This window comes from Aplidium turbinatum, chromosome 2, assembly GCF_918807975.1.
Source record: "Aplidium turbinatum chromosome 2, kaAplTurb1.1, whole genome shotgun sequence".
NCBI lineage: Eukaryota > Metazoa > Chordata > Ascidiacea > Aplousobranchia > Polyclinidae > Aplidium > Aplidium turbinatum.
The window spans coordinates 3,494,549-3,515,284 of NC_137473.1; the positions used below are offsets into that span (position 1 = coordinate 3,494,549).

Here is a 20,736-nt window from a genome sequence, read left to right on the forward strand (position 1 = left end):
CCTTCCAAGGAAACAAAACATTTTCTTTCGAAGAGCCCTGTTTCGAAACATGATGATTTGCTAAAATTGCTTAAATGTCTTTGAGCTTACAATTACTAAAATCCTTCACAAAAGTTTTAATGTTCTATTGCAAATATATAAAACGTATGAACTGTGGAAGAAATGAGACGTTAAATTAAAATCTTCACTGAACTTGAACTTAGTTTGGACGTTTTTTCAAACTTTTATTTCATTTTGTTGAACAATAAGTCACTCAAAGTCTAATGAAGTAAGGTTGCCAGCAAAACCAGTCGCCATGCAATTGCACAAATAATTTTGGTAAACAGTTTCCATTTCTGCTTTTTAGATTCAAAAAAAGAACTAAAAAAACTCCAACAAGCAACTTGCAAACAATATCATCCCAAATATGACGTTGATCTTTCCAATTTTAAAGTTTCTTCCGAGGGTTTTCCAGAAACTTATCCTGAAATGCTTCAAATTGATTTTTACCAAGGAAGGTCCGTTCCTGACGATGACAAGTACAATCCCAAAAGTCAAGGAATCAAATTGACCGCCACTGACCAAGCAGTAACAATCGATCAATTAGTTTCTGATATTCGAAAGAACAGTTTTGTATCGGTAATCGGATATCCTGGGTCAGGAAAAACAACACTATCGATACGCTTGGCAAGACGACTTTCTCAAAATGACGACTGTCTCGTCCTAAGGAAGCTTTTTATGGAGATGAACAACTGCAACGACCATTTGGTGTTAAAAGAGTTTCTACTGGGAGACTGCAACTACAACTTAAGCGACCAAGAACAGAATTCTGTTTTTGAATGGATCACAGCAAATCCGGAAAACTGCTTCATTATTTTGGATGGATTTGATCAAGTCAGTTGGAACTTGAACGAAAATGTAAAAAAATCCAAATACAATACTCCACTTCAATATTGGGAACTTGTTTCGAATCTTTGTTTGGGAAAATTTCTTGAAAATTGTCACTTGATATTCACTTCTCGACCACACGCTATGCTTAGTATTCCAATAACATGTCGACCCAATTCCACTTACTTCATTAGTGATCTGACGCCTGATAACATGAAAACGTTATTCGATGCCTTAGTAAACGACCAACAACAATCTAAGATTCTTTGGAACAATCTAATAGTAAAAACTCCACATTTAACATCAATGTGCCACAACCCTCTGATGTTGCAACTCTACGTGAGAGCATCTCTTGGATCGTCACAAATTGATGACATATCCACGATGACCCGGATATTTCATACTGTATTGTTAAATCTTAAAACCTCTACACACGCCGTTTCCACATCTGATGATATTGTCATTAGACTTTCCAAAATCGCTTATGAAGCAACACAAAGAGAAACCGTCTTAATCACAGCAGATGATCTTATAAAAGAAAGTCTCACCAGTCAGCTAGTTCAAGATCTTGTCGTCACTCTAATGGGAGCAAACAGAGAATATGCACTCCTGGAAGGGCAGAAACGGTTATACTTTAGTCACCAGACCTTCCAAGAGTATTTCAGTGCTTTACATATCTGTCGTGAAATGCCATTACCAGATTTCAAATTATTCGTTCAAAACAACTTATTGGAAGATCACTGGTCTGTGGTTGTCCAATTTATGGCCGGACTTCTTTTGGATCCGATCATGAACAAAAGTAAGTTTGTGTTTTATCTACAGACTATTCATCATTAAACTGACAACGATCAAATCACTGCACTTCTTTTCATTATAATAAGTTATGATAAGTTTTGGTGAATAATATAACTTATTATTATAACTTATTTAGTTGACCAATAAAACAATGAGACTTGATGTTATTTTATATAATAATTATTACACCAACAACAATACTTTGTTCAATTCTATTGATCTATCGAGCTCTGCAATTAACAAAATTCCTTCGATGGAATCTACGTCAACACTGACGCAATCATCAAATACGTCTTCATAAATTCACTCAAGTAGGAAAGCTAGATATTTTGCGATTATCTTGTGACAAACAACAATTTGTGCTTGCTTGTCAAACTACAAGTTGTTTCAGACAATTGTTCAACAAATCAAACGTCATATATAAAAACCGATATGGTCTACTGAATCTTATCGTATTAGGCTACGTCATGGAATTTTTCCTAAAAAATGATGCAATCTTGGCTCATTGTTCCTATGACTGATAAAATATTGCATCAGCTTCTTTGAACACCTGTTTGAATGACTTCATAATTGTATTTCATTATTGCGTCACAGAAACTGCTGACGTGCTTTTGAAATATTGGAAATTATTCTGGTCGTTCGTAAAATTGTTTGTTGGAAGTCGGTCGCATATTTAACTGTTTGCTTGGTGTTTGCTAGCTGGACAAATTTTCCGTCATTTAACCAATTAGTTTGGATTGTAGTGACAAGTTGTTTTACTGGCGTACGGAGTTGCGTCAGAATTTCGATAGCCGCGGGCTAATTTTACAGAAATACACTTTTTGAATAGACGTTTCAGAGGAGTGTTTCTTTCGGTCATTACATACAGACGAACGGATCCGGGAATCTTTTGTTACAATTTTCCCACGAAGAGATTATGGTTTACCGCTGTGACCACAAGTAAAATTACTTTTGGTAACCAGTGGGCTAGACGATCGTCGGCACATGCCAACGATCGCATATATGATGCATATATGATGTGATCATAAGTGATGCATAAGTGATCACTGATCACTGCAATGAACCAACGTCCTTCACTAGAATCTATTTCTAATCATCAACTTCGTCTTCACAAATTGCTTCAAGTAGTAATACCGACTAGAATCACTAGATAAAGGTCAAAGTGTGAATAAAATTTTAATCATTGCGAGTACCGTTCCGGGTGAAGTTTATAGCTGCAACAATCGGTTGAACGCTTAATGGCAGTAAATTTTGTTAATCTCATGTTTTAACATCGTGTTTCATTTTTATAGATATTTCGAGCACTGCAATGAACCAACGTCCTTCAGTTGAATCTACATCAACACTGTCACAACTCGCTTCAAGTAGGAATATTGTTTAAGTCGCTAGATTAGCGGTTCCCAAAGTCTGGCCCAACGTGATTACTTTTATACATGTTGCATTTTCGATACGTAAAACAGTCTACCACCGACGATGATAAAATGGTGAATTGACCCTGTAAGCCGTAAGGTGATGAAAAATTTTGGGGACCGCTAGAATAAACAATAGCCAATGTGTATAAAATAGTTAATTGTTGATTGACCTTGTCTGGTGAGAATTGTAACGAATTGTCTTTGCTTCACAGCGTCTTAGCCACACAGCTGCATTAAGCGCGTTGTACTTCAAAGTAGGGGATCATTTGTATATGAGCACTGACTTAATGTTAAAGTAAAGCATAATAAAATTTTACAGACAACTCAACCTCCAAAACAATCCAACAACCTTTAAGAGCATCTACCTCATCACAAACGCCATCATCTTCCCACCAACCAAGTTCCTCTGGTAATATTATCGTATAACAAATAAATATCCCAATAAACATATTGTTGACATATTGTCAGGCTTGGTGGCCGTGTTTAAATGTACTTTGATTTACATAATATGCTTTAAGTCTACATCATATGCACGCCTTTAACTTTTGCATAATTTTAAATAATCATTAAATTTTGCATTCAAGTAAAGAAAAATAAATTGAATTGAATGTTTTTGAAGAAGGATAAAACTTTGAAATATTTCAAAAAATGTTTGTAAACGCTTCTTTCTCTTACAAGTTAAATATTTTTTAAAACGTTAATTGTTCAATTGGTCTCAATTCGTTACAGCGACTTCATCTTCCCAAAGTTCTTCGTTTTTCTTTCAACTCAAGTCAAAAACACAAACATTGAAGAAAAGTGTCAGATCTACAATGCAAAAAATATTTCTACGTAAGCCTACCGGTAAGTAACAAATTATGCAAATTAAATTAAGAAGAACAATGGAGACCACAAAATCAGTGTCAAAATTGCTACCAAATAAAAACAAGTTTCCTGTGTTTTGTAACCGCACGCGGGATGGATATAAATAATGGATTAAATTTGAAAAACATGGAAAAAATCTAAAGATGACATCATACTTTTAAACACTAATTCCATAGTGATTCCATGACGCGTCTATAATGTCGCATGCAGTAGCAGACCTAGAAAAATTTTTAAGAGGGTGTCGACAAAATGAACAATATAGAAGTTGAGCCCCGACAAATACAATAGTGCGGAAGATATTCTCGAAGTTTGCCCCAAGAAACAACTGACAATTTTAACCCTTTTTGGCCGCCTTTTGTGCATTCTAGGCTCAGTAATGTGTTTTTCCTCATGATCACACACTCGTAGTTGCCCAAATTTATTAAATAAAAACTAGACTTTCGTACAAGTTCAAGTTTAAAGTTGAAGTCACGATTTAAATGATTTTTTCTTTCCGACCACAGAAGGGCTTCAATAATTCAATTGCTAATTTTTTTTAAAAGGTTTGTCGTCTCACAGTCAAATTTCAAAAATCTGAAGTGTTCAAGCCTTCCCCTATGCGTTGTATACAATTAAAATGTGCCTACAAGGCACATTTTAATTCATATATTTCTATAAACATTGAAATAGGTCATTTAAATGTTAAGTTAGTTCAATGAGCAATAGGTTTACTTTGATAAATTACATTATTGTCTTAGTTTTGGAGGAGGCATGTAAAATATTTTTACCCCTTAAATCCATAGGTAAACATTTGCATGCCAAATGCAATCTATTAAGTTAATAAAAATGAGATTGAACGAGAAAGCGATTGAAAAACATTTGCATAAAGGAAGAAAATTTTGCATGCTTTTTCTCAATTTTTTTTTATGGGATAGTACTTGAAGAAATGCCTTCCTAGATTCTTTATTGCTTTCAAGCTCGTTGAACAGTACTTTAATAACTGAGATTATTAACAGAATTAAATTCCCTTTAAACATGATTCAGTAAGGTTACGATAATTTAAACACTATTAAAATCATCCCGCATTGAAGCAACTTTGTCATAAATTATTAAAGATCATCCACTGTAAAGCGGTTTGCGACAGTGACAAAACACAACAAACTGAACGTAATAAAGTCGAAGTAATAAACCAAATATTATCACTACACTCAACGTCAAACATAGATTGCAAAGGTAATATATTCGAATCATCTCGAAGGCCACATTATAAAATTTAATTGAGCGATTGTGAAATCTTTATCCGTGAACTGAGAAAGATTCTTTGAGAGCTTTAATCCTGGCAGTTTTTTATACTAGTAGAGACTTTGAACCATTGAGGCATGACCGGACACCAAGTTTCACAAAAACCGTTGTTTGTTAAGTATATATTCCATTCACTTGGTGCAAGTGAACGGAGAGCAGTCCTTGAAATGTGTTGCTCAAGCGCACACCCCGAGAGTCGAACCAGCTTTGTTTGATCTTGCGGTTTCTTCGTACACTTAGTCGACGTTGAACCAGCTGAGCTATCGAGCTGACAATTTTTCAGCCGTATGTCATACAAACCTGTTCTGCGTTGTTGAGGCCAATTAGAACAAATCATCAAATGCAGAATATTCACTGATGAATCATCTGGAAATTTACTGAAGCAAACATCTATGAAGATGCGTTTGCAATTTGGGAACATTTGTTTTATTTTAATAACATTTGATAATTTGGTAATTTAAGAGATAAAATAAATGCATATACAATGTACTGTAGTTCTGCTACCTTATCAAAGCGACGTTTACAAATCATAAGGTTAATGAAAAGTTTTTATATTTTAGATGAAAAAATGCAAAAAAGGCAACTATTTGTTAAGGAATTGCTGAAAGAAACCCGGAAAGTTGCTACAGGTAAGTAAAAGTAGGCTAAAGCTAGTCTAAAACTTCAATACAATGAACATCAAAAAGAATATAAATTTAAAAACATGTAAGCATAGTAGCGACAAGTTTCCAGAATTTTTTGCTTTAAAAGTTTTACTCAAATAAAAACAAAATTGTGAAGTCATAAAACAAAGATTCATCAAGGTGAAAAATCACAGGAAACCGGCTCAGTGCGACCGCATGAATTCAGAAAAAAAAAGAAAAGTGAAATAGAATTAAATATTATTCAATACACTCGTACCATTTCTTTTTTGCATAAAGCTTGATAAATCAAATTAAGGTAGAAATTTCAAAACTTTTACAAAAATCAGTAAATAAACACAGTTTGACGATTTAAATGCATTTAGGCCTATTATGTCACTGAAAGGTAGCCTAAGTGTTAAAAGGTCAAAACATGTAAACAAAAGAAAATTAAGAAGAAGAAAATTAATTGTAACAATTTGTAAGAAAAGATAAAGCTGCAAAAGTAAACCAATTTTGATAATACAAATTTTGTTACAAATGATCCAAAGAGGTCTGGCAGCACTGCTTGTAAAACCATAGGTAGGCTACCAGTTAACTTTTGATTTTAGTGACAATTTCAAAATACCAAAACAAACTTTAGTATAAATTAAAGTTGTAATTCAAAACAATTAATTAAATTTCTGTCCAGAATAGGCTACCTTTACCTTTTCATATGATTTCGATTTCCATTTGTAGGTCTACACCTGCTTCTTGTTTTCAATTTCTCTTCCGCACTCAAATTGAGAGAGAGGCTACTTTCTTTGCGAATTCTTAATCAATTTTGAAAATCTTTCCGTCAGAGTAGCCACAAACAAACAATTTTTTCAAATTTACTAAACTTGACATGTCCTTAAGTCTAGATTTTTTATAAGACAATTTTTAGTTTTGGTCCTAGAAAGCTTAAGCTGCCGATTTTGAGACAGTGCAGTAATGCCATCTTTCATGGGTCCACTAGCTGATACAAGACAGAGTAACCCATTCGCAATGGTCTTACTGACTGGAATAGATAAAATAATGGTAACCAATTGTAAAGATGCAAATAATAGCCATTTCCAATAAAAGTTTTCATCCACTCGGTTACAGCTTTGTACTTGCAGAATTTATAGCAGGGTATAGTTTTGAGAAGATTGTTGAGAGCCGAAGCCTCATCATACACAGACCCTTAGCCAGCAGGGGGCCTCGACCCCCTGAAAAAAGTTTCGACCCCCCCCCCTGGAAAACTCCCAACATTCTCGAGCAACAGCTACAATTATAATAATTCAATTTTTTTCGACCCCCCCTAAAAAACACTTGGGCCCCCCTTGCTCTGTGGTCTGGCTCCGGCCCTGATCATACAGCCTATTTTTGATTGCCATCTGTAGACCAATTTGCTTTGCAAATTGTTCAACAATTAAATTGCTTAAAGTCTTATGAAGAAGGATGCAATTGATTTAGGCTGTATTGGATGCTGCTCAAATCGGTACTGACTAGAGTCCAGGGTTTCCCAAACTTTTTGGGCAATGGACCCCTATTTGTCAAAGTGTTTTTTCGCGGACCCCAATCTTATATCGCATCAATTTTCCGCCTAACCAGCGATAAATGTTAATACAAATAAAAATAAGTAACACTGAATCATGTTTATTAATCGAAATGACAACATCAATGGGATGGATGTGATTGCTTCTTACTGCACAACTTGTCAATTCTTGGAGCAATTTGTGACAAGCAAACACGCAATTCAGAGTCTACGATAAGTCTAGACCGGTATTTTGTCTTCATATTTGTAAGAGCTGAAAATGCTGTCTCACACATGTAGGTAGTGGCAAAAGGTAATAACATTTGGGTAGCCTTTTGTGAGAGCAGTGGATATTCGTTCTCAACACTTAACCAGAAAGATGCAAGAGGTTTTTGATTGAAACTAATCATTAAAGTTCGGTCAGATGACAATTCAGCCAATTCTTCTTCTTTGCGTCCTGACAGATCAGTTTTTGCAACAACAAAAGGGTTTAAAATCCAGTCAAAAGTGACAAGTTCAGTTGATTGAGAAGGTTAAAAATATCTGCCAGATATGCAAGTTTCCCAAGCCAAATTTCATCGGCTACTAGTGAAGCTAAGTCCGCATTGTGCGCTCGCAAGAAAATTAAAACCTCCTCTCGCGGTTCAAACAAGCGTTCTACTTAGCCTCAATTGTTGTAGGCCTACTGACTTTGTAGACTACCGGAGAAAAAGCTGCGCAGAAATATATTTGTAAAAAATGTTGTCAGCTGCAGTGCCACCTTTGCCATTCTACTAAAAGTTAACACAAACGAATTATCTGATAACTTCGATTTGTTACTATTCTATCGTCCCTTCGCTAAACTGCTACTCTTATACCTAAACACCGCCCCTTCGCATTGAGTTATTTCTATGTTTTATCTATTATTTTTATTTTATTTTGAATTATTAAGCTAGGCCCATGGCCACCTGGAGATGCGGCCTGATTTGTCACATTTTGCAGATTTTGATTACAGCTACTGCTAGTGCTTGACTAGCATTTTTTGACATGTTTTTACTTTTTGCGGTTTCCTAATGACAAAAAACTTTTTTGTTGCCTTGGGGAAGGAGTAGCAAATGAGAAAAAGTAAGTTGAAAAACGCAAAATCAGACTGTTATTGAAAATTAACAGTCTGACTAAAATTTACAAAATCCAATTTTCTTTGTTTTTCATCATGTGAGGATGTTGAAACCTATTGTGTCATCTGGGGAAAAGAATAAAGAAAGCGTAAAAATCTAATTTTTAGAAAAATTTATTTAAACGTTCGCCCAAAGTTAGAAAAACCTGGAAATTTCTGCAAAATGTGACAAATCAGGCCATATCTTTAGGTGGCCTAAGGCCAATTCGAACAAAAATTGAAACTTCAGAACTTCATAACCTTACCACCTATGGGGTTATCAGTTATCTATTTTAATGCTCGGACTGCATAGACCTACAGGTAGCTAACCGAAAAACAGTTTAGCCTTGTAGCTACATAGCAAACATTCCCGACTGCTATACACCGTACGTTTAGTTGTTGCATCATAGACGCCGAATGCAATTTTTAAGGTAGAGCAATTACCAAGACGTACTAATTCATTTCAAATATTTAAGATTGACACGGCCTAACATTCATTAAATAATTCATTTTAGTTACAAATCACGGCGGCATTCATCTGCGACAATGGAAGTACGGTACCGTACAATGTCAAGCCTGTTTTCGCCATTTTGTCATATCGTCAGGGACCCCCTGTGCAGTCTTTGCGGACCCCCAGGGGTCCGCGGACCCCACTTTGGGAAACCCTGGACTAGACGACCAAATGGTGTTTCGCTGCTCCTGGTTGATCAGATTGAATTTGGTAACACTGAGCGTACTTATGCGTTCCTCTGTGTTCATGAACTGTTTGTTATTGTGACGTAAGCTTATTGTGTATCCCACTATTATAGAATCTGATTGGCAAATAAAGTTATTTCCCCCTCTCTATTGATGTATTCCAACCGTGGCCTCCAACCTAATGGAAAAAAATTATTTTAGCTCGATTAGAGAGCATTAGCAGGCTCCAAAAATCTAATTTTGACACTGCAAAACTATACACTTGAACGAATCAATTGTATCTGGGAGAACATCAATTTTTCCTTAAAAACATAAAATTCAATATTTATGACATGAAATTTAAAAAAAGTTTAATTTAAACAAACCTCAATAAAGCATCGAAACAATAAATTTTCTGACACTATAGTTGCTAAATATATTTTTTGTCGGCAACACTACGCAGAAACCCCGCGCAAACCTGCAGTTGACAATTTTTGTTGATTGCTAACAGAGTTGCCAACATTGCAGTGTATTCGCAAGCTTAATCTTATCTTTTACAAGTAGACGCATATTTTTGCAACTTATAAGGTAATCGTTAGATTTACTATATTTTCAATAAAACTTACAATTATTTTGTGTGTTTTTTTAACTGATTTAGCTTTACAAATTTATTCTACTGTTTGTCGCTTTGATTTATTTTTCCAATTCAATATTGGTTGGCAACACTGCACAAAACTCTCGCCCAAATCAGAAGGCGACAGCCATTTTGTTTTCAGTGGTTGAAGAGAAGGGATAAGCTTTGATTCACTTGCAGCATAGTCCGTCTTGAGTTGCAGCAACAAATGTTGGATTTTAGCTTTCAATTCTGTCATCATTCTGTTTGGTTTCATCAGGCAAATGTTTTAAAGTTTGTTTCTGTCCGTATTTTCTGAGTTTGGCAAAAGCATCAGCTTGGATTGAGCTCCAGCAAGAAATGGCTGATTGGGAAATTTTCATGATTAAGTTCTAAAGTTGCTTCGAAGAATTCAAAGTTTATTTTAATTTACAAGCTCTGGTTAGTTTAATGTGTTAACAAAAGTTTAGTTTCCACCTGCAAAGCTAGCCTAAGTATTTTATCCTAATTTGATGAAACTTCGAAGCCGTTGAAGCCAAAACTTGTGATTTTGTGACCAGCTAACAAAAGTCGGTGCAAATACAGAATCCGCCACCCTTGTCAACATGACGTCACAAAACGGACGCAACTATTATTGGTAGAAAAAAAGGATGGTAAAAAGCGGCGGAATGGATATGGATTTTTTGACAACTTTACTGTGTTTTTACAATAAAAACATTAAACCAACGTCGAGTGTTGAATATAACTACCTAGAATGACATAAAATTTACAAAATTGCATCAATTCAACTAAAAATTTATCCAATAAACTTTAAAAATAAAAATATGAAACGTTTGCAACTAAATGTGTTGTAGCTATCTAATTTCTGCTCGCATTTTAATTTTTACAATAAAAGTACCAATCTAACGCAACTGCAAAGAGTATGTCTTGCTTTATGCACGTAGAAAGTTTCAGGTTTATATCTTATCTACAAAACGGGCAATCGTCGTTCAAACGTAGCCGCTGGGCGACACTTTTTTCCAATGCATTCTAAGGCGAATCGATCCTTATTCAGTATAAGCCACCACCTGTTTGCTTTGATCAGGAAATAGTGCTTCCACTAAACTTGCTGCAGTTTTTTCGTTTCTGCTCGGATTTTAACAATTTTGCCATCGTTGGAAAGCACGATCATACATCTACACGAATCAATTAAACAGTAGCACAAAATAAGTACTAGCTTTATCTTGTAATAACTTAAACTTCACCTATTTGTACCGTTTCTCAGCAACTTAATTTTTGCAATAAAATATAAAATCTTTGCGAACTAAAAAAATATGTCTAGCTTTATGCACCTGGAAAGTTTCAGGTTTGTATCTTATCTACCAAACGAGCAATCGACGTTCAAACTTAACCGCCCTGCGAAGCTTTTTTTCAATGCATTGTAAAGGCGAATCGATCCTTATTCAGTATACGCCACCCCCTGTTTGCTTTGATCAGTAAATAGTGCTTCCACTAAACTTGCTGTAGTTTTCTCGTTTTTGCTCGGATTTTAACAATTTTGCCATCGTTGTAAAGCTAGATCATACATCTACACGAATCAATTGGTTACAAATCCAAAACAAGTACCATCTTTTTCTTGTGCTAACTTAAACTTTACCAACTTATACCAATTTTCAGCAATTTACTTTATACAATAAAATTGTTAAACATTTGATTGATTGATTGAATCTTTATCCTCGGACTGGGAAAGCTTCTTGCAGAGCTTAATCCTGGCAGTTTCGCATACTTGTAGAGGCTTCGGATCACTGACGCAGGCCCGGTCACCGAGATTGACAGAGTGAAGTTTCCGATTGTTGAAGTCTTGTTGCCGGGGAACTATTCCATCCATTAGATGCCGCTGAATGGAGACCAGTCCTTAACTTGCGTTGCTCAAGCGCACACCCCGAGAGTCGAACCAGCGCCGCTTGATCTTGAAGTTTCTTCGTTCCAGAAGTGACACGCTAACCAATTGAGCTATCGGGGTTATCATTTGCAAATTGAAAGAGTATGTCTTGCTTTATGCACATGAAAAGTTTCAAGTTTATATCTTATCTACAAAACTGGCAATCGTCGTTCAAACGTAGCCGCTCGGCAACACTTTTTTCCAATGCATTGTAAAGGCGAATCGATCCTTATTCAGTATAAGCCACCCCCTGTTTGCTGTGATCGGTAAATAGTGTTTCCACTAAACTTGCTGTAGTTTTCTCGTTTCTGCTCAGATTTTAACAATTTTGCCACCGTTGGAAAGTAAGATTATATATCTACCAGAATCAATTAAATGCAAGCACAAAATAAGTACTAGATTTATCTTGTGATAACTTAAACTTCACCAACTTGTAACGATTCTCAGCAACTTAATTTTTGCAATAAAATCATTAAACCTTAGCAAATTGAAAGGGTAGGTCTTGCTTTATGCAACTGAAAAGTTCAGGTTTATGTCTTATCTATAAAGCGAGCAACGATTGCCCGTTTTATAGATAAGATATAAACCTGAAACTTTTCAGGTGCATAAAGCAAGACATATTCTATTAGTTTGCAAAGATTGAATGATTTTATTGCAAAAATTCAATTGCTGAGAATCGTTACAAGTTGGTGAAGTGTAAGTTATCACAAGATAAATGCAGTACTTATTTTGTGCTTGCATTTAATTGATTCGTGTAGATATATAATCGTACTTTCCAACGATGGCAAAATTGTTAGAATCCAAGCAGAAACAAGAAAACTACAGCAAGTTTAGTTGAAGCACTATTTACCGATCACAGCAAACAGGGGGTGGCGTATACTAAATAAGGATCGATTCGCCTTTACAATGCATTGGAAAAAAGTGTCGCCGAGCGGCTACGTTTGAACGACGATTGCCAGTTTTGTAGATGAGATATAAACTTGAAACTTTTCATGTGCATAAAGCAAGACATACGCTTTTCATTTGCAAATGTTTAATAATTTTATTGTATAAAGTAAATTGCTGAGAATCGTTACAATTTGGTGAAGTTTAAGTTATCACAAGATAAATCTAGTACTAGTTCTGGATTTGTAGCCAATTGATTCGTGTAGATGTATGATCGTGCTTTCCAACGATGGCAAAATTGTTAAAATCCGAGCAGAAACGAGAAAACTACAGCAAGTTTAGTGGAAGCACTATTTACTGATCAAAGCAAACATGGGGTGGCGTATACTGAATAAGGATCGACTCGCCTTTACAATGCATTGAAAAAAAGCTTCGCTGGGCGGTTAAGTTTGAACGACGATTGCTCGTTTGGTAGATGAGATATAAACCTGAAACGTTTCAGGTGAATAAAGCAAGACATACTCTTTCAATTTGTGAAAGATTAATGATTTTATTGCAAAAATTAAGTTGCTGAAAATCGGTACAAGTTGGTGAAGTTTAAGTTATCACAAGATAAATCTAGTACCGGTACTTACTTTGTGCTTGCATTTAATTGATTCGGGTAGATATATAATCGTACTTTCCAACGATATCAAAATTGTTAGAATCCGAGCAGAAACGAGAAAACTACAGCAAGTTTAGTTGAAGCACTATTTACCGATCAAAGCAAACAGGTGGTGGCTTATACTGAATAAGGATCGATTCGCCTTTACAATGCATTGGAAAAAAGTGTCGTCGAGCGGCTACGTTTGAACGACGATTGCCAGTTTTGTAGATAAGATATAAACTTGAAACTTTTCATGTGCATAAAGCAAGACATACTCTTTCAATTTGAAAAAGTTTAATAATTTTATTGTATAAAGTAAATTGCTGAGAATTGGTACAAGTTGGTGAAGTTTAAGTTATCACAAGAAAAAGATGGTGCTTGTTTTGCATTTGTAGCCAATTGATTCGTGTAGATGTATGATCTTGCTTTCCAACGATGACAAAATCAGAGCAGAAATGAGAAAGCTACAGCACTTTCAGTGAAAGGACTATTTACCGATCACAGCAAACATGGGGTGGCGTATACTGAATAAGGATCGATTCGCCTTTACAATGCATTGGAAAAAAGTGTCGCCGAGCGGCTACGTTTGAACGACGATTGCCAGTTTTGTAGATAAGATATAAACTTGAAACTTTTCATGTGCATAAAGCAAGACATACTCTTTCAATTTGCAAAAGATTAATGATTTTATTGTAAAAAGTAAATTGCTGAGAATCGGTACAAGTTGGTAAAGTTTAAGTTATTACAAGATAAAGATAGTAGCCTACTTGTTCTGGATTTGTAGCTTATTGATTCGTATAGATGTATGATCGTGCTTTCCAACGATGGCAAAATTGTTAAAATCCGAGAAGAAATGAGAAAGCTACAGCACTTTCAGTGGAAGGACTATTTACCGATCACTGCAAACATGGGGTGGCTTATAGGCAGGGTTGTTGGTATTTTACCCGACCCAAAAAAACCCGGGTGGGTTTTTTTAATAAAACCCACTTAAAAAAACCCAAAAAAACCCATAAAAAAACCCAGAGCATCATATTTGTCCAGTTTTTATAAGAAAATTAAAAAAATGAACAAAAACACTACAAAGCACTTAAAACAAACTTTAAATTAGGACTTAAGGATGTGATTGTGAAGCAAATTTCCAAGAATAAACTGAAAACGCAGTGGATATTGTAATGTACAGTACACAAAAATCAAGTAATGTCACTTTGTGTATACTACACTAAAACTCATTTATGCAAGAATGCCTTATAGTTAAACTGGTGAAAGTACTACTCTACTGTAGTCTGTATATATGATGTGTAATGCAATTTAGGAGGCTATTTACCAATTACAGATTCTGGATTCTAACGCATGGCTCTTTCAGAGCATTTGCCTAAATGGCCATTGGCCACGCAATTGCTCATCCATTACTATATATAATGTATATATATAAACAGTGACGATCGGTGAGGGAAAGCAAGGAAAGCAGTGCTTACCTGAGCGAAAACTATGCAAAATATAATGACTGAATTCTAGGTTTAACTTCTTATTATTTTTATCAAGTCTATTTTAACTTGAAAATTACTGTGTTCGTGACTAGAATTACTCGTAACGCTTGTGAGTAGTCTAAGTCCTCACCAAACCGCATTTCTTGCCTATAAATGCCAATTAACGCAAACGCTTTTGTCAGAAACCATCACTGAAGCTCCAGGGAAATCAACTTTTAAAACTGCTTACCCTACATTGAAAAACGCCTTCGTTTTATCCAATCCTCAATCGTTTTGCAAAACGACACCAGCTGCTTAGCCAATCAGATGTGTTATCTGGTGTCATGGTTAAAGTTGCTTTCCCAGTGACGTCAATGCGAATCTCATAGCGGCTGCTTTTGGTTTCAGGCGAAAGGAATACAGCCTCTACGCATGAGTGATTTTCGGGCTTGTAACTATAGGCTACTGAGTACGCTGAAAATAAAGCTGGTTCTCTTACCAAAAAAAACATAGATTCTACAATAAGACATGCAATTCCAAAGGGTACATTAACCAACCAGTACTGAAACAGCACAAGTGTTTTTTAAATTCTTTGGGTCAATAAACTGACATCACAAGTTCAGAGCAAACATACTTGTGTTCTTAAATATCATTTCTTTTTGCGTTCTGACAAAGAAAAATAAATTGAATTGAATTGAATTGAATTGAATTCAAGAATGGACTAGCTTAATTTATAGGCTAATTATTTGCTCTTTACTAGTGCACCAGTCCAATGCATGTCGTAAATGCTTACAGATGACATTGACAATAAGTTTTTGTGCTCAGTCTAAAAAAGCAGCCAACATTCTAGACTAGTCCCAGTTTGATTGATTGATTGAATCTTTATCCTCGGACTGGGAAAGTCCGAAGATTTTGTTTTGGAAATGCTCTCAGAGCGCACCAAATTGGAAGTGTTTTTCAAAATTTTCTGGGGGGGGGCCCCCAGACCCCCCGCTGGAAGTGTTGCCTTCGGGCTTCGCCCGACGGTTACGCCCCTCGTGCCTACTACCTTGCTGCAACATATTTCCAAGTTGCTTTCCCAATGGTTTAAGCCACCGAACGTCACTGTATATAAATGATAAAAAATATTTAAACATGATGGCATAAATGCTCCTTGCCTTCAAATCTCAAGCAAATGATGCAATAATGTGATTTCTACCACGGTAGCATCAACTTGGTATAGAAATCAGTGGATGATGCAACATCCAACTTGATCTTGAAATTAATGGATGATGCAACATTCAAGCAACAACAGCCCTAGTGGATTATTTTATTGAGTTATGCAAGCATGTACTGTGAGTGAAAGGCACTTCATTCGTAAAAAGTAGTTTTGAGGTGAAATAAGCATGAATCTACTCTTTTTTTAAAAAAAAACAATAAAACCCAAAAAAACCCGGGTTTTTCTCAACCCTGCTTATAGGCTACTGAATAAGGATCGATTCGCCTTTACAATGCATTGAAAAAAAGCTTCGCTGGGCGGTTAAGTTTGAACGACGATTGCTCGTTTGGTAGATGAGATATAAACCTGAAATTTTTTAGGTGAATAAAGCAAGACATACTCTTTCAATTTGTAAAAGATTAATGATTTTATTGTAAAAATTAAATTGCTGAGAATCGGTACAAGTTGGTGAAGTGTAAGTTATCACAAGATAAATCTAGTACCGGTACTTACTTTGTGCTTGCATTTAATTGATTCGGGTAGATATATAATCGTACTTTCCAACGATTGCAAAATTGTTAGAATCCGAGCAGAAACGAGAAAACTACAGCAAGTTTAGTTGAAGCACTATTTACCAATCAAAGCAAACAGGTGGTGGCGTATACTGAATAAGGATCGATTCGCCTTTACAATGCATTGGAAAAAAGTGTCGCCGAGCGGCTACGTTTGAACGACGATTGCCAGTTTTGTAGATGAGATATAAACTTGAAACTTTTCATGTGCATAAAGCAAGACATACTCTTTCAATTTGCAAAAGATTAATGATTTTATTGGTAAAATTAAATTGCTGAGAGTCGGTACAAGTTGGTGAAGTTTAAGTTATCACAAGAAAAAGATGGTACTTGTTTTGCATTTGTAGCCAATTGATTCGTGTAGGTGTATGATCTTGCTTTCCAACGATGACAAAATTATTAAAATCCGAGAAGAAATGAGAAAGCTACAGCACTTTCAGTGGAAGGACTATTTACCGATCACTGCAAACATGGGGTGGCGTATACTAAATAAGGATCGATTCGCCTTTACAATGCATTGGAAAAAAGTGTCGTCGGGCGGTTAAGTTTGAACGACGATTGCTCGTTTGGTAGATGAGATATAAATCTGAAACTTTTCAGGTGAATAAAGTAAGACATACTCTTTCAATTTGTAAAGGATTAATGATTTTTTTGTAAAAATTAAATTGCTGAGAATCGGTACAAATTTGTGAAGTTTAAGTTATTACAAGATAAAGATAGTACTTGTTCTGGATTTGTAGCCAATTGATTCGTGTAGATGTATGATCGTGCTTTCCAACGATGGCAAAATTGTTAAAATCCGAGCAGAAACGAGAAAAGTACAGCAAGTTTAGTATAAGCACTATTTACCGATCACTGCAAACAGGGAGTGGCGTAGCCTATACTGAATAAGGATCGATTCGCCTTTACAATGCATTGGAAAAAAGTGGCTACGTTTGAACGACGATTGCCTGTTTTATAGATAAGATATAAGCCTGAAACTTTCCACGTGAATAAAGCAAGACATATTCTTTCAATTTGTGAAAGATTTAATGATTTTATTGTAAAAATTAAGTTGCTGAGACTCGTTACATGTTGGTGAAGTTTAAGTTATCACAAGATGAAGCTAGTATTTATTTTGTGCTACTGTTTAATTGATTCGTGTAGACTGTAGATGCATGATCGTGCTTTCCAACGATGGCAAAATTGTTAAAATCCAAGCAGAAACGAGAAAACCAGAGCAAGTTTAGTGGAAGCAACGTTTCATATTTTTATTTTAAAATTTAATTGGGTAAATTTTTAGTTGAATTGATGCAATTTGGTAAATTTTATGTCATTCTAGGTAGTTCTATTCAACACTCGACGTTGGTTTAATGTTTTTATTGTAAAAACACAGTAAAATTGTCAAAAAATCAATATCCATTCCGCTTTATCACCTTCATTCCGCCGCTTTTCAGCATCCTTTTTTTCACCCCTTATGTAGTAGTTGCGTCCGTTTTATGACGTCACCTTGACCATGGTGGCGGATTCTATACTTGCACCCAAAAGTCTACTCAAGTTATTTTCAAATTAGAACTTTGACTCAAACCTGAAAGTTTTGTTCAAAATAATTTGTTTATATTTTTGTTTGCGATATAAATGAATTAATGTTTTGTTCTTTAGTAAACAACTTGTATTCAATGTTTGTTTTTATGGTTCGAACAAACTGTGGTTTTAGATTACAACCTGGTTAGCCGAGCTAATATTGATTGATATTGTTCCTGCATTGTTAGATTACAGTGGTCGCTCCATCATCGCCATCAGCATGATCCTGCGGGAAGGCAACGACTTGGAAGTGACAGTCACAGCAGGAAGTCATTTTGATGGAGGGACGATATGGATGAAACCCTCCCACACTCAGAATGACATCCATGCTATGACGTCATTTCTCAAGTCGATGCCGACGCGAATTGGATTCCTCGATCTGTCCGGATGCAACTTGAATTCCAATCAATTCCGTCCATTGAAGGAAGCGATCAAATCGATGCCTGGATCCGTGAGTCATGTTTAACTTTTATAACCAACACATTGATTCATGGTCAGTTGTTACGTTGATTCAACGTCGCATTACGTTGTTTTAACGTCTGAGTTTCAACAAGTTTCACAAAGTAAGTTCTAGTTTCCAATTTTAATCATTTTCTAATAATTCTTGTAAACATAAAATAAATAAACAAAAAGTCACAACATAAATAAATTGTTTATGTTTAATTGTTGCATCATAATTAATTCGTGTTTAGATTGTTCTGATGCGTCTCTATGACAACTTCCTATCTATCGATGACGTCATCGAGGTGTTGAAGAAAGTTGCGATGAAAGTCTTGATGCGGGATTCCCTCGATGATAGAGATGGTGGATGGAGATCTCCGAACATGGAGGAAACATCCAAGCTACAGGAAGCATTGGATCGGTTGGACAATAAAGTGAGAGTTGTTTATGTTGTATCAACGTTATAACAATTAATTGTGTCAACATTAAATCAACGTCAATTATTCGCTTTGTCTTTTACAGAAGTTGAAGATCGTGGTTGACTGGGGTGATCTTCGCAATCCTATTTACCTCAAGCACAAGGATTGTTGATGTTTTTATTTATTTGTTGATGTTTATAATAAAATTATGTTATCCAGTGATTTTGTTTGGTTGAGTTAAAAATACAACAACAAACTGCTTGTTTACATCAGGTGACGTAATATCAACAAAATGTTTATAATATTATCAAACCAAGGTTTGTTTATGTTCTTCAACTTGAGGTCGATAAACATCAACAAAAGTAAGTTTGTTTATTTAAGTTATTTGTTAACAGTGTTGCCAGATTAGATTTTTTTTTTTAATTTCAATAAGAATTGTGTCTAAAAGTAACCTTCGAGATGAGCCGCATTGGAGGCGACGACAAATCAGTTTATTTGTTAAAAGTGTTGCCAGGTTGAACTACTTTTTTTTAAACTAGAGACCTGCAAGCGTTTCCTCTAAATACCTGTTGTCAGGGTTGCCAATTCGATTCGGACTAGTTTTACCAATAAACTTTTGTTTAAGGTGAGGGTAACATTAACGCGCCGCTGCCAAGAGGTACAGTTAAATACTTATTTTCAGGGTTGCCAGTTTCAATAGGTCTAGTTTAGCTGATTAAGGTGGGGGTAAACATGATGCAATAACCATTTAAAATGTTTGCCAATCCCTAAAAGTGCCGACATTGCCAGGTTAGCGATTTTCGTTACAAAATTGGACTACTTTTGCTTCGTTGTCACAGAAAAATTATGCCAGCTACGAGTTGTGGTATTGTGGTTATATATTATTTAGGTTATATTAAGTATAAGAATGGTTGTTTATAAGTTGAATTAAGATGAAGTCTGTCTAACTGCCTGATGAAATTTTTATCTATCTAATTGATCTAGTTTGGCTATCTGACTCCATGAAATAATTTCCACACAATTGTTATTCGAATTATAATTTTAAGTTGTCAGAAGGTGTTCGTATAATGTTGTAGATCTATAACACAATTTGAATTTAAACAGTACAGAATAATGAAATTACAGGATAGTGAAACATTATCACGAGTTATTACATTTTAATTAAACAATCAATTTAATGTTTTTCTGAGAGCTGAACTGGTCTAACTGAGCTGGTTTGATGTGAGCTAGTCCGATTTGATAGAGCTCGTCCGATTTGATAGAGCTCGTCCGATTTGATAGGGCTGGTCCGATTTGATAGAGCTCGTCCGATTTGATAGAGCTGGTCCGATTTGATAGAGCTCTCGCCAAATGCGAACAAGTCATTTTATAATCATCAGTTCCCTTTTTCTTATTGACTTCGGGAGCAGATTAAATGGAAAATTACAATTCTTTAGGAAATTACGCATGGTTTGAAATGGTTCATTTTAGTTAAAGAAAGGGAATTTATATGATGAAATAATGGATCGCTACAATATTGTTGATTTCTTTGTGTTTTCATTTAGAAGCGACTTTTAATAGATAAATACTAGTTTTGCTTGAAAACATCCTTCGACAATGACAATTTGTTTCTTAAACTTGGTTAATTTTTATGAAATCATTTCAATGAAAAATTAAGTTATTTGTTAACAGTGTTGTCAGGTTAGGTAATTATTTTTTCAATGAGTCGTATCTAAAAGTAACTAATCGAAATGAGCTACGAAATCAGTTTATTGGTTGAAAGTGTTGCAAGATTAATTTTTTTTAATTGCAAGTAGAGACTTGTAAGCAGCACTTCTGCTTATATA

At 35.3% G+C, this 20,736-nt stretch overlaps 1 protein-coding gene across 1 annotated transcript; it reads left to right on the forward strand.

Moving 5' to 3' along the window:
- Nucleotides 1-1,435: 1,435 nt before the first annotated feature.
- Nucleotides 1,436-19,132, forward strand: LOC145765560 (uncharacterized). The gene is made up of 8 exons (XM_082577396.1): nt 1,436-1,666; nt 2,955-3,026; nt 3,394-3,483; nt 3,804-3,917; nt 5,780-5,848; nt 18,239-18,501; nt 18,743-18,925; nt 19,014-19,132. The coding sequence occupies exons 1-8, from the start codon at nt 1,450-1,452 to the stop codon at nt 19,080-19,082; spliced, it is 1,077 nt and encodes a 358-aa protein (XP_082433522.1). The 5' UTR covers nt 1,436-1,449; the 3' UTR covers nt 19,083-19,132.
- The last annotated feature ends 1,604 nt before the right edge of the window (nt 19,133-20,736 follow it).

Coding starts and splice junctions, on each gene's coding strand:
- LOC145765560 (XM_082577396.1), top strand. CDS start 1,450: ATGGGAGCAAACAGAGAATATGCACTCCTGGAAGGGCAGAAACGGTTA. Junction 3,027..3,393: donor ACTGTCACAACTCGCTTCAA/GTAGGAATATTG, acceptor AAAATTTTACAG/ACAACTCAACCTCCAAAACA. Junction 3,918..5,779: donor ATTTCTACGTAAGCCTACCG/GTAAGTAACAAA, acceptor TTTATATTTTAG/ATGAAAAAATGCAAAAAAGG.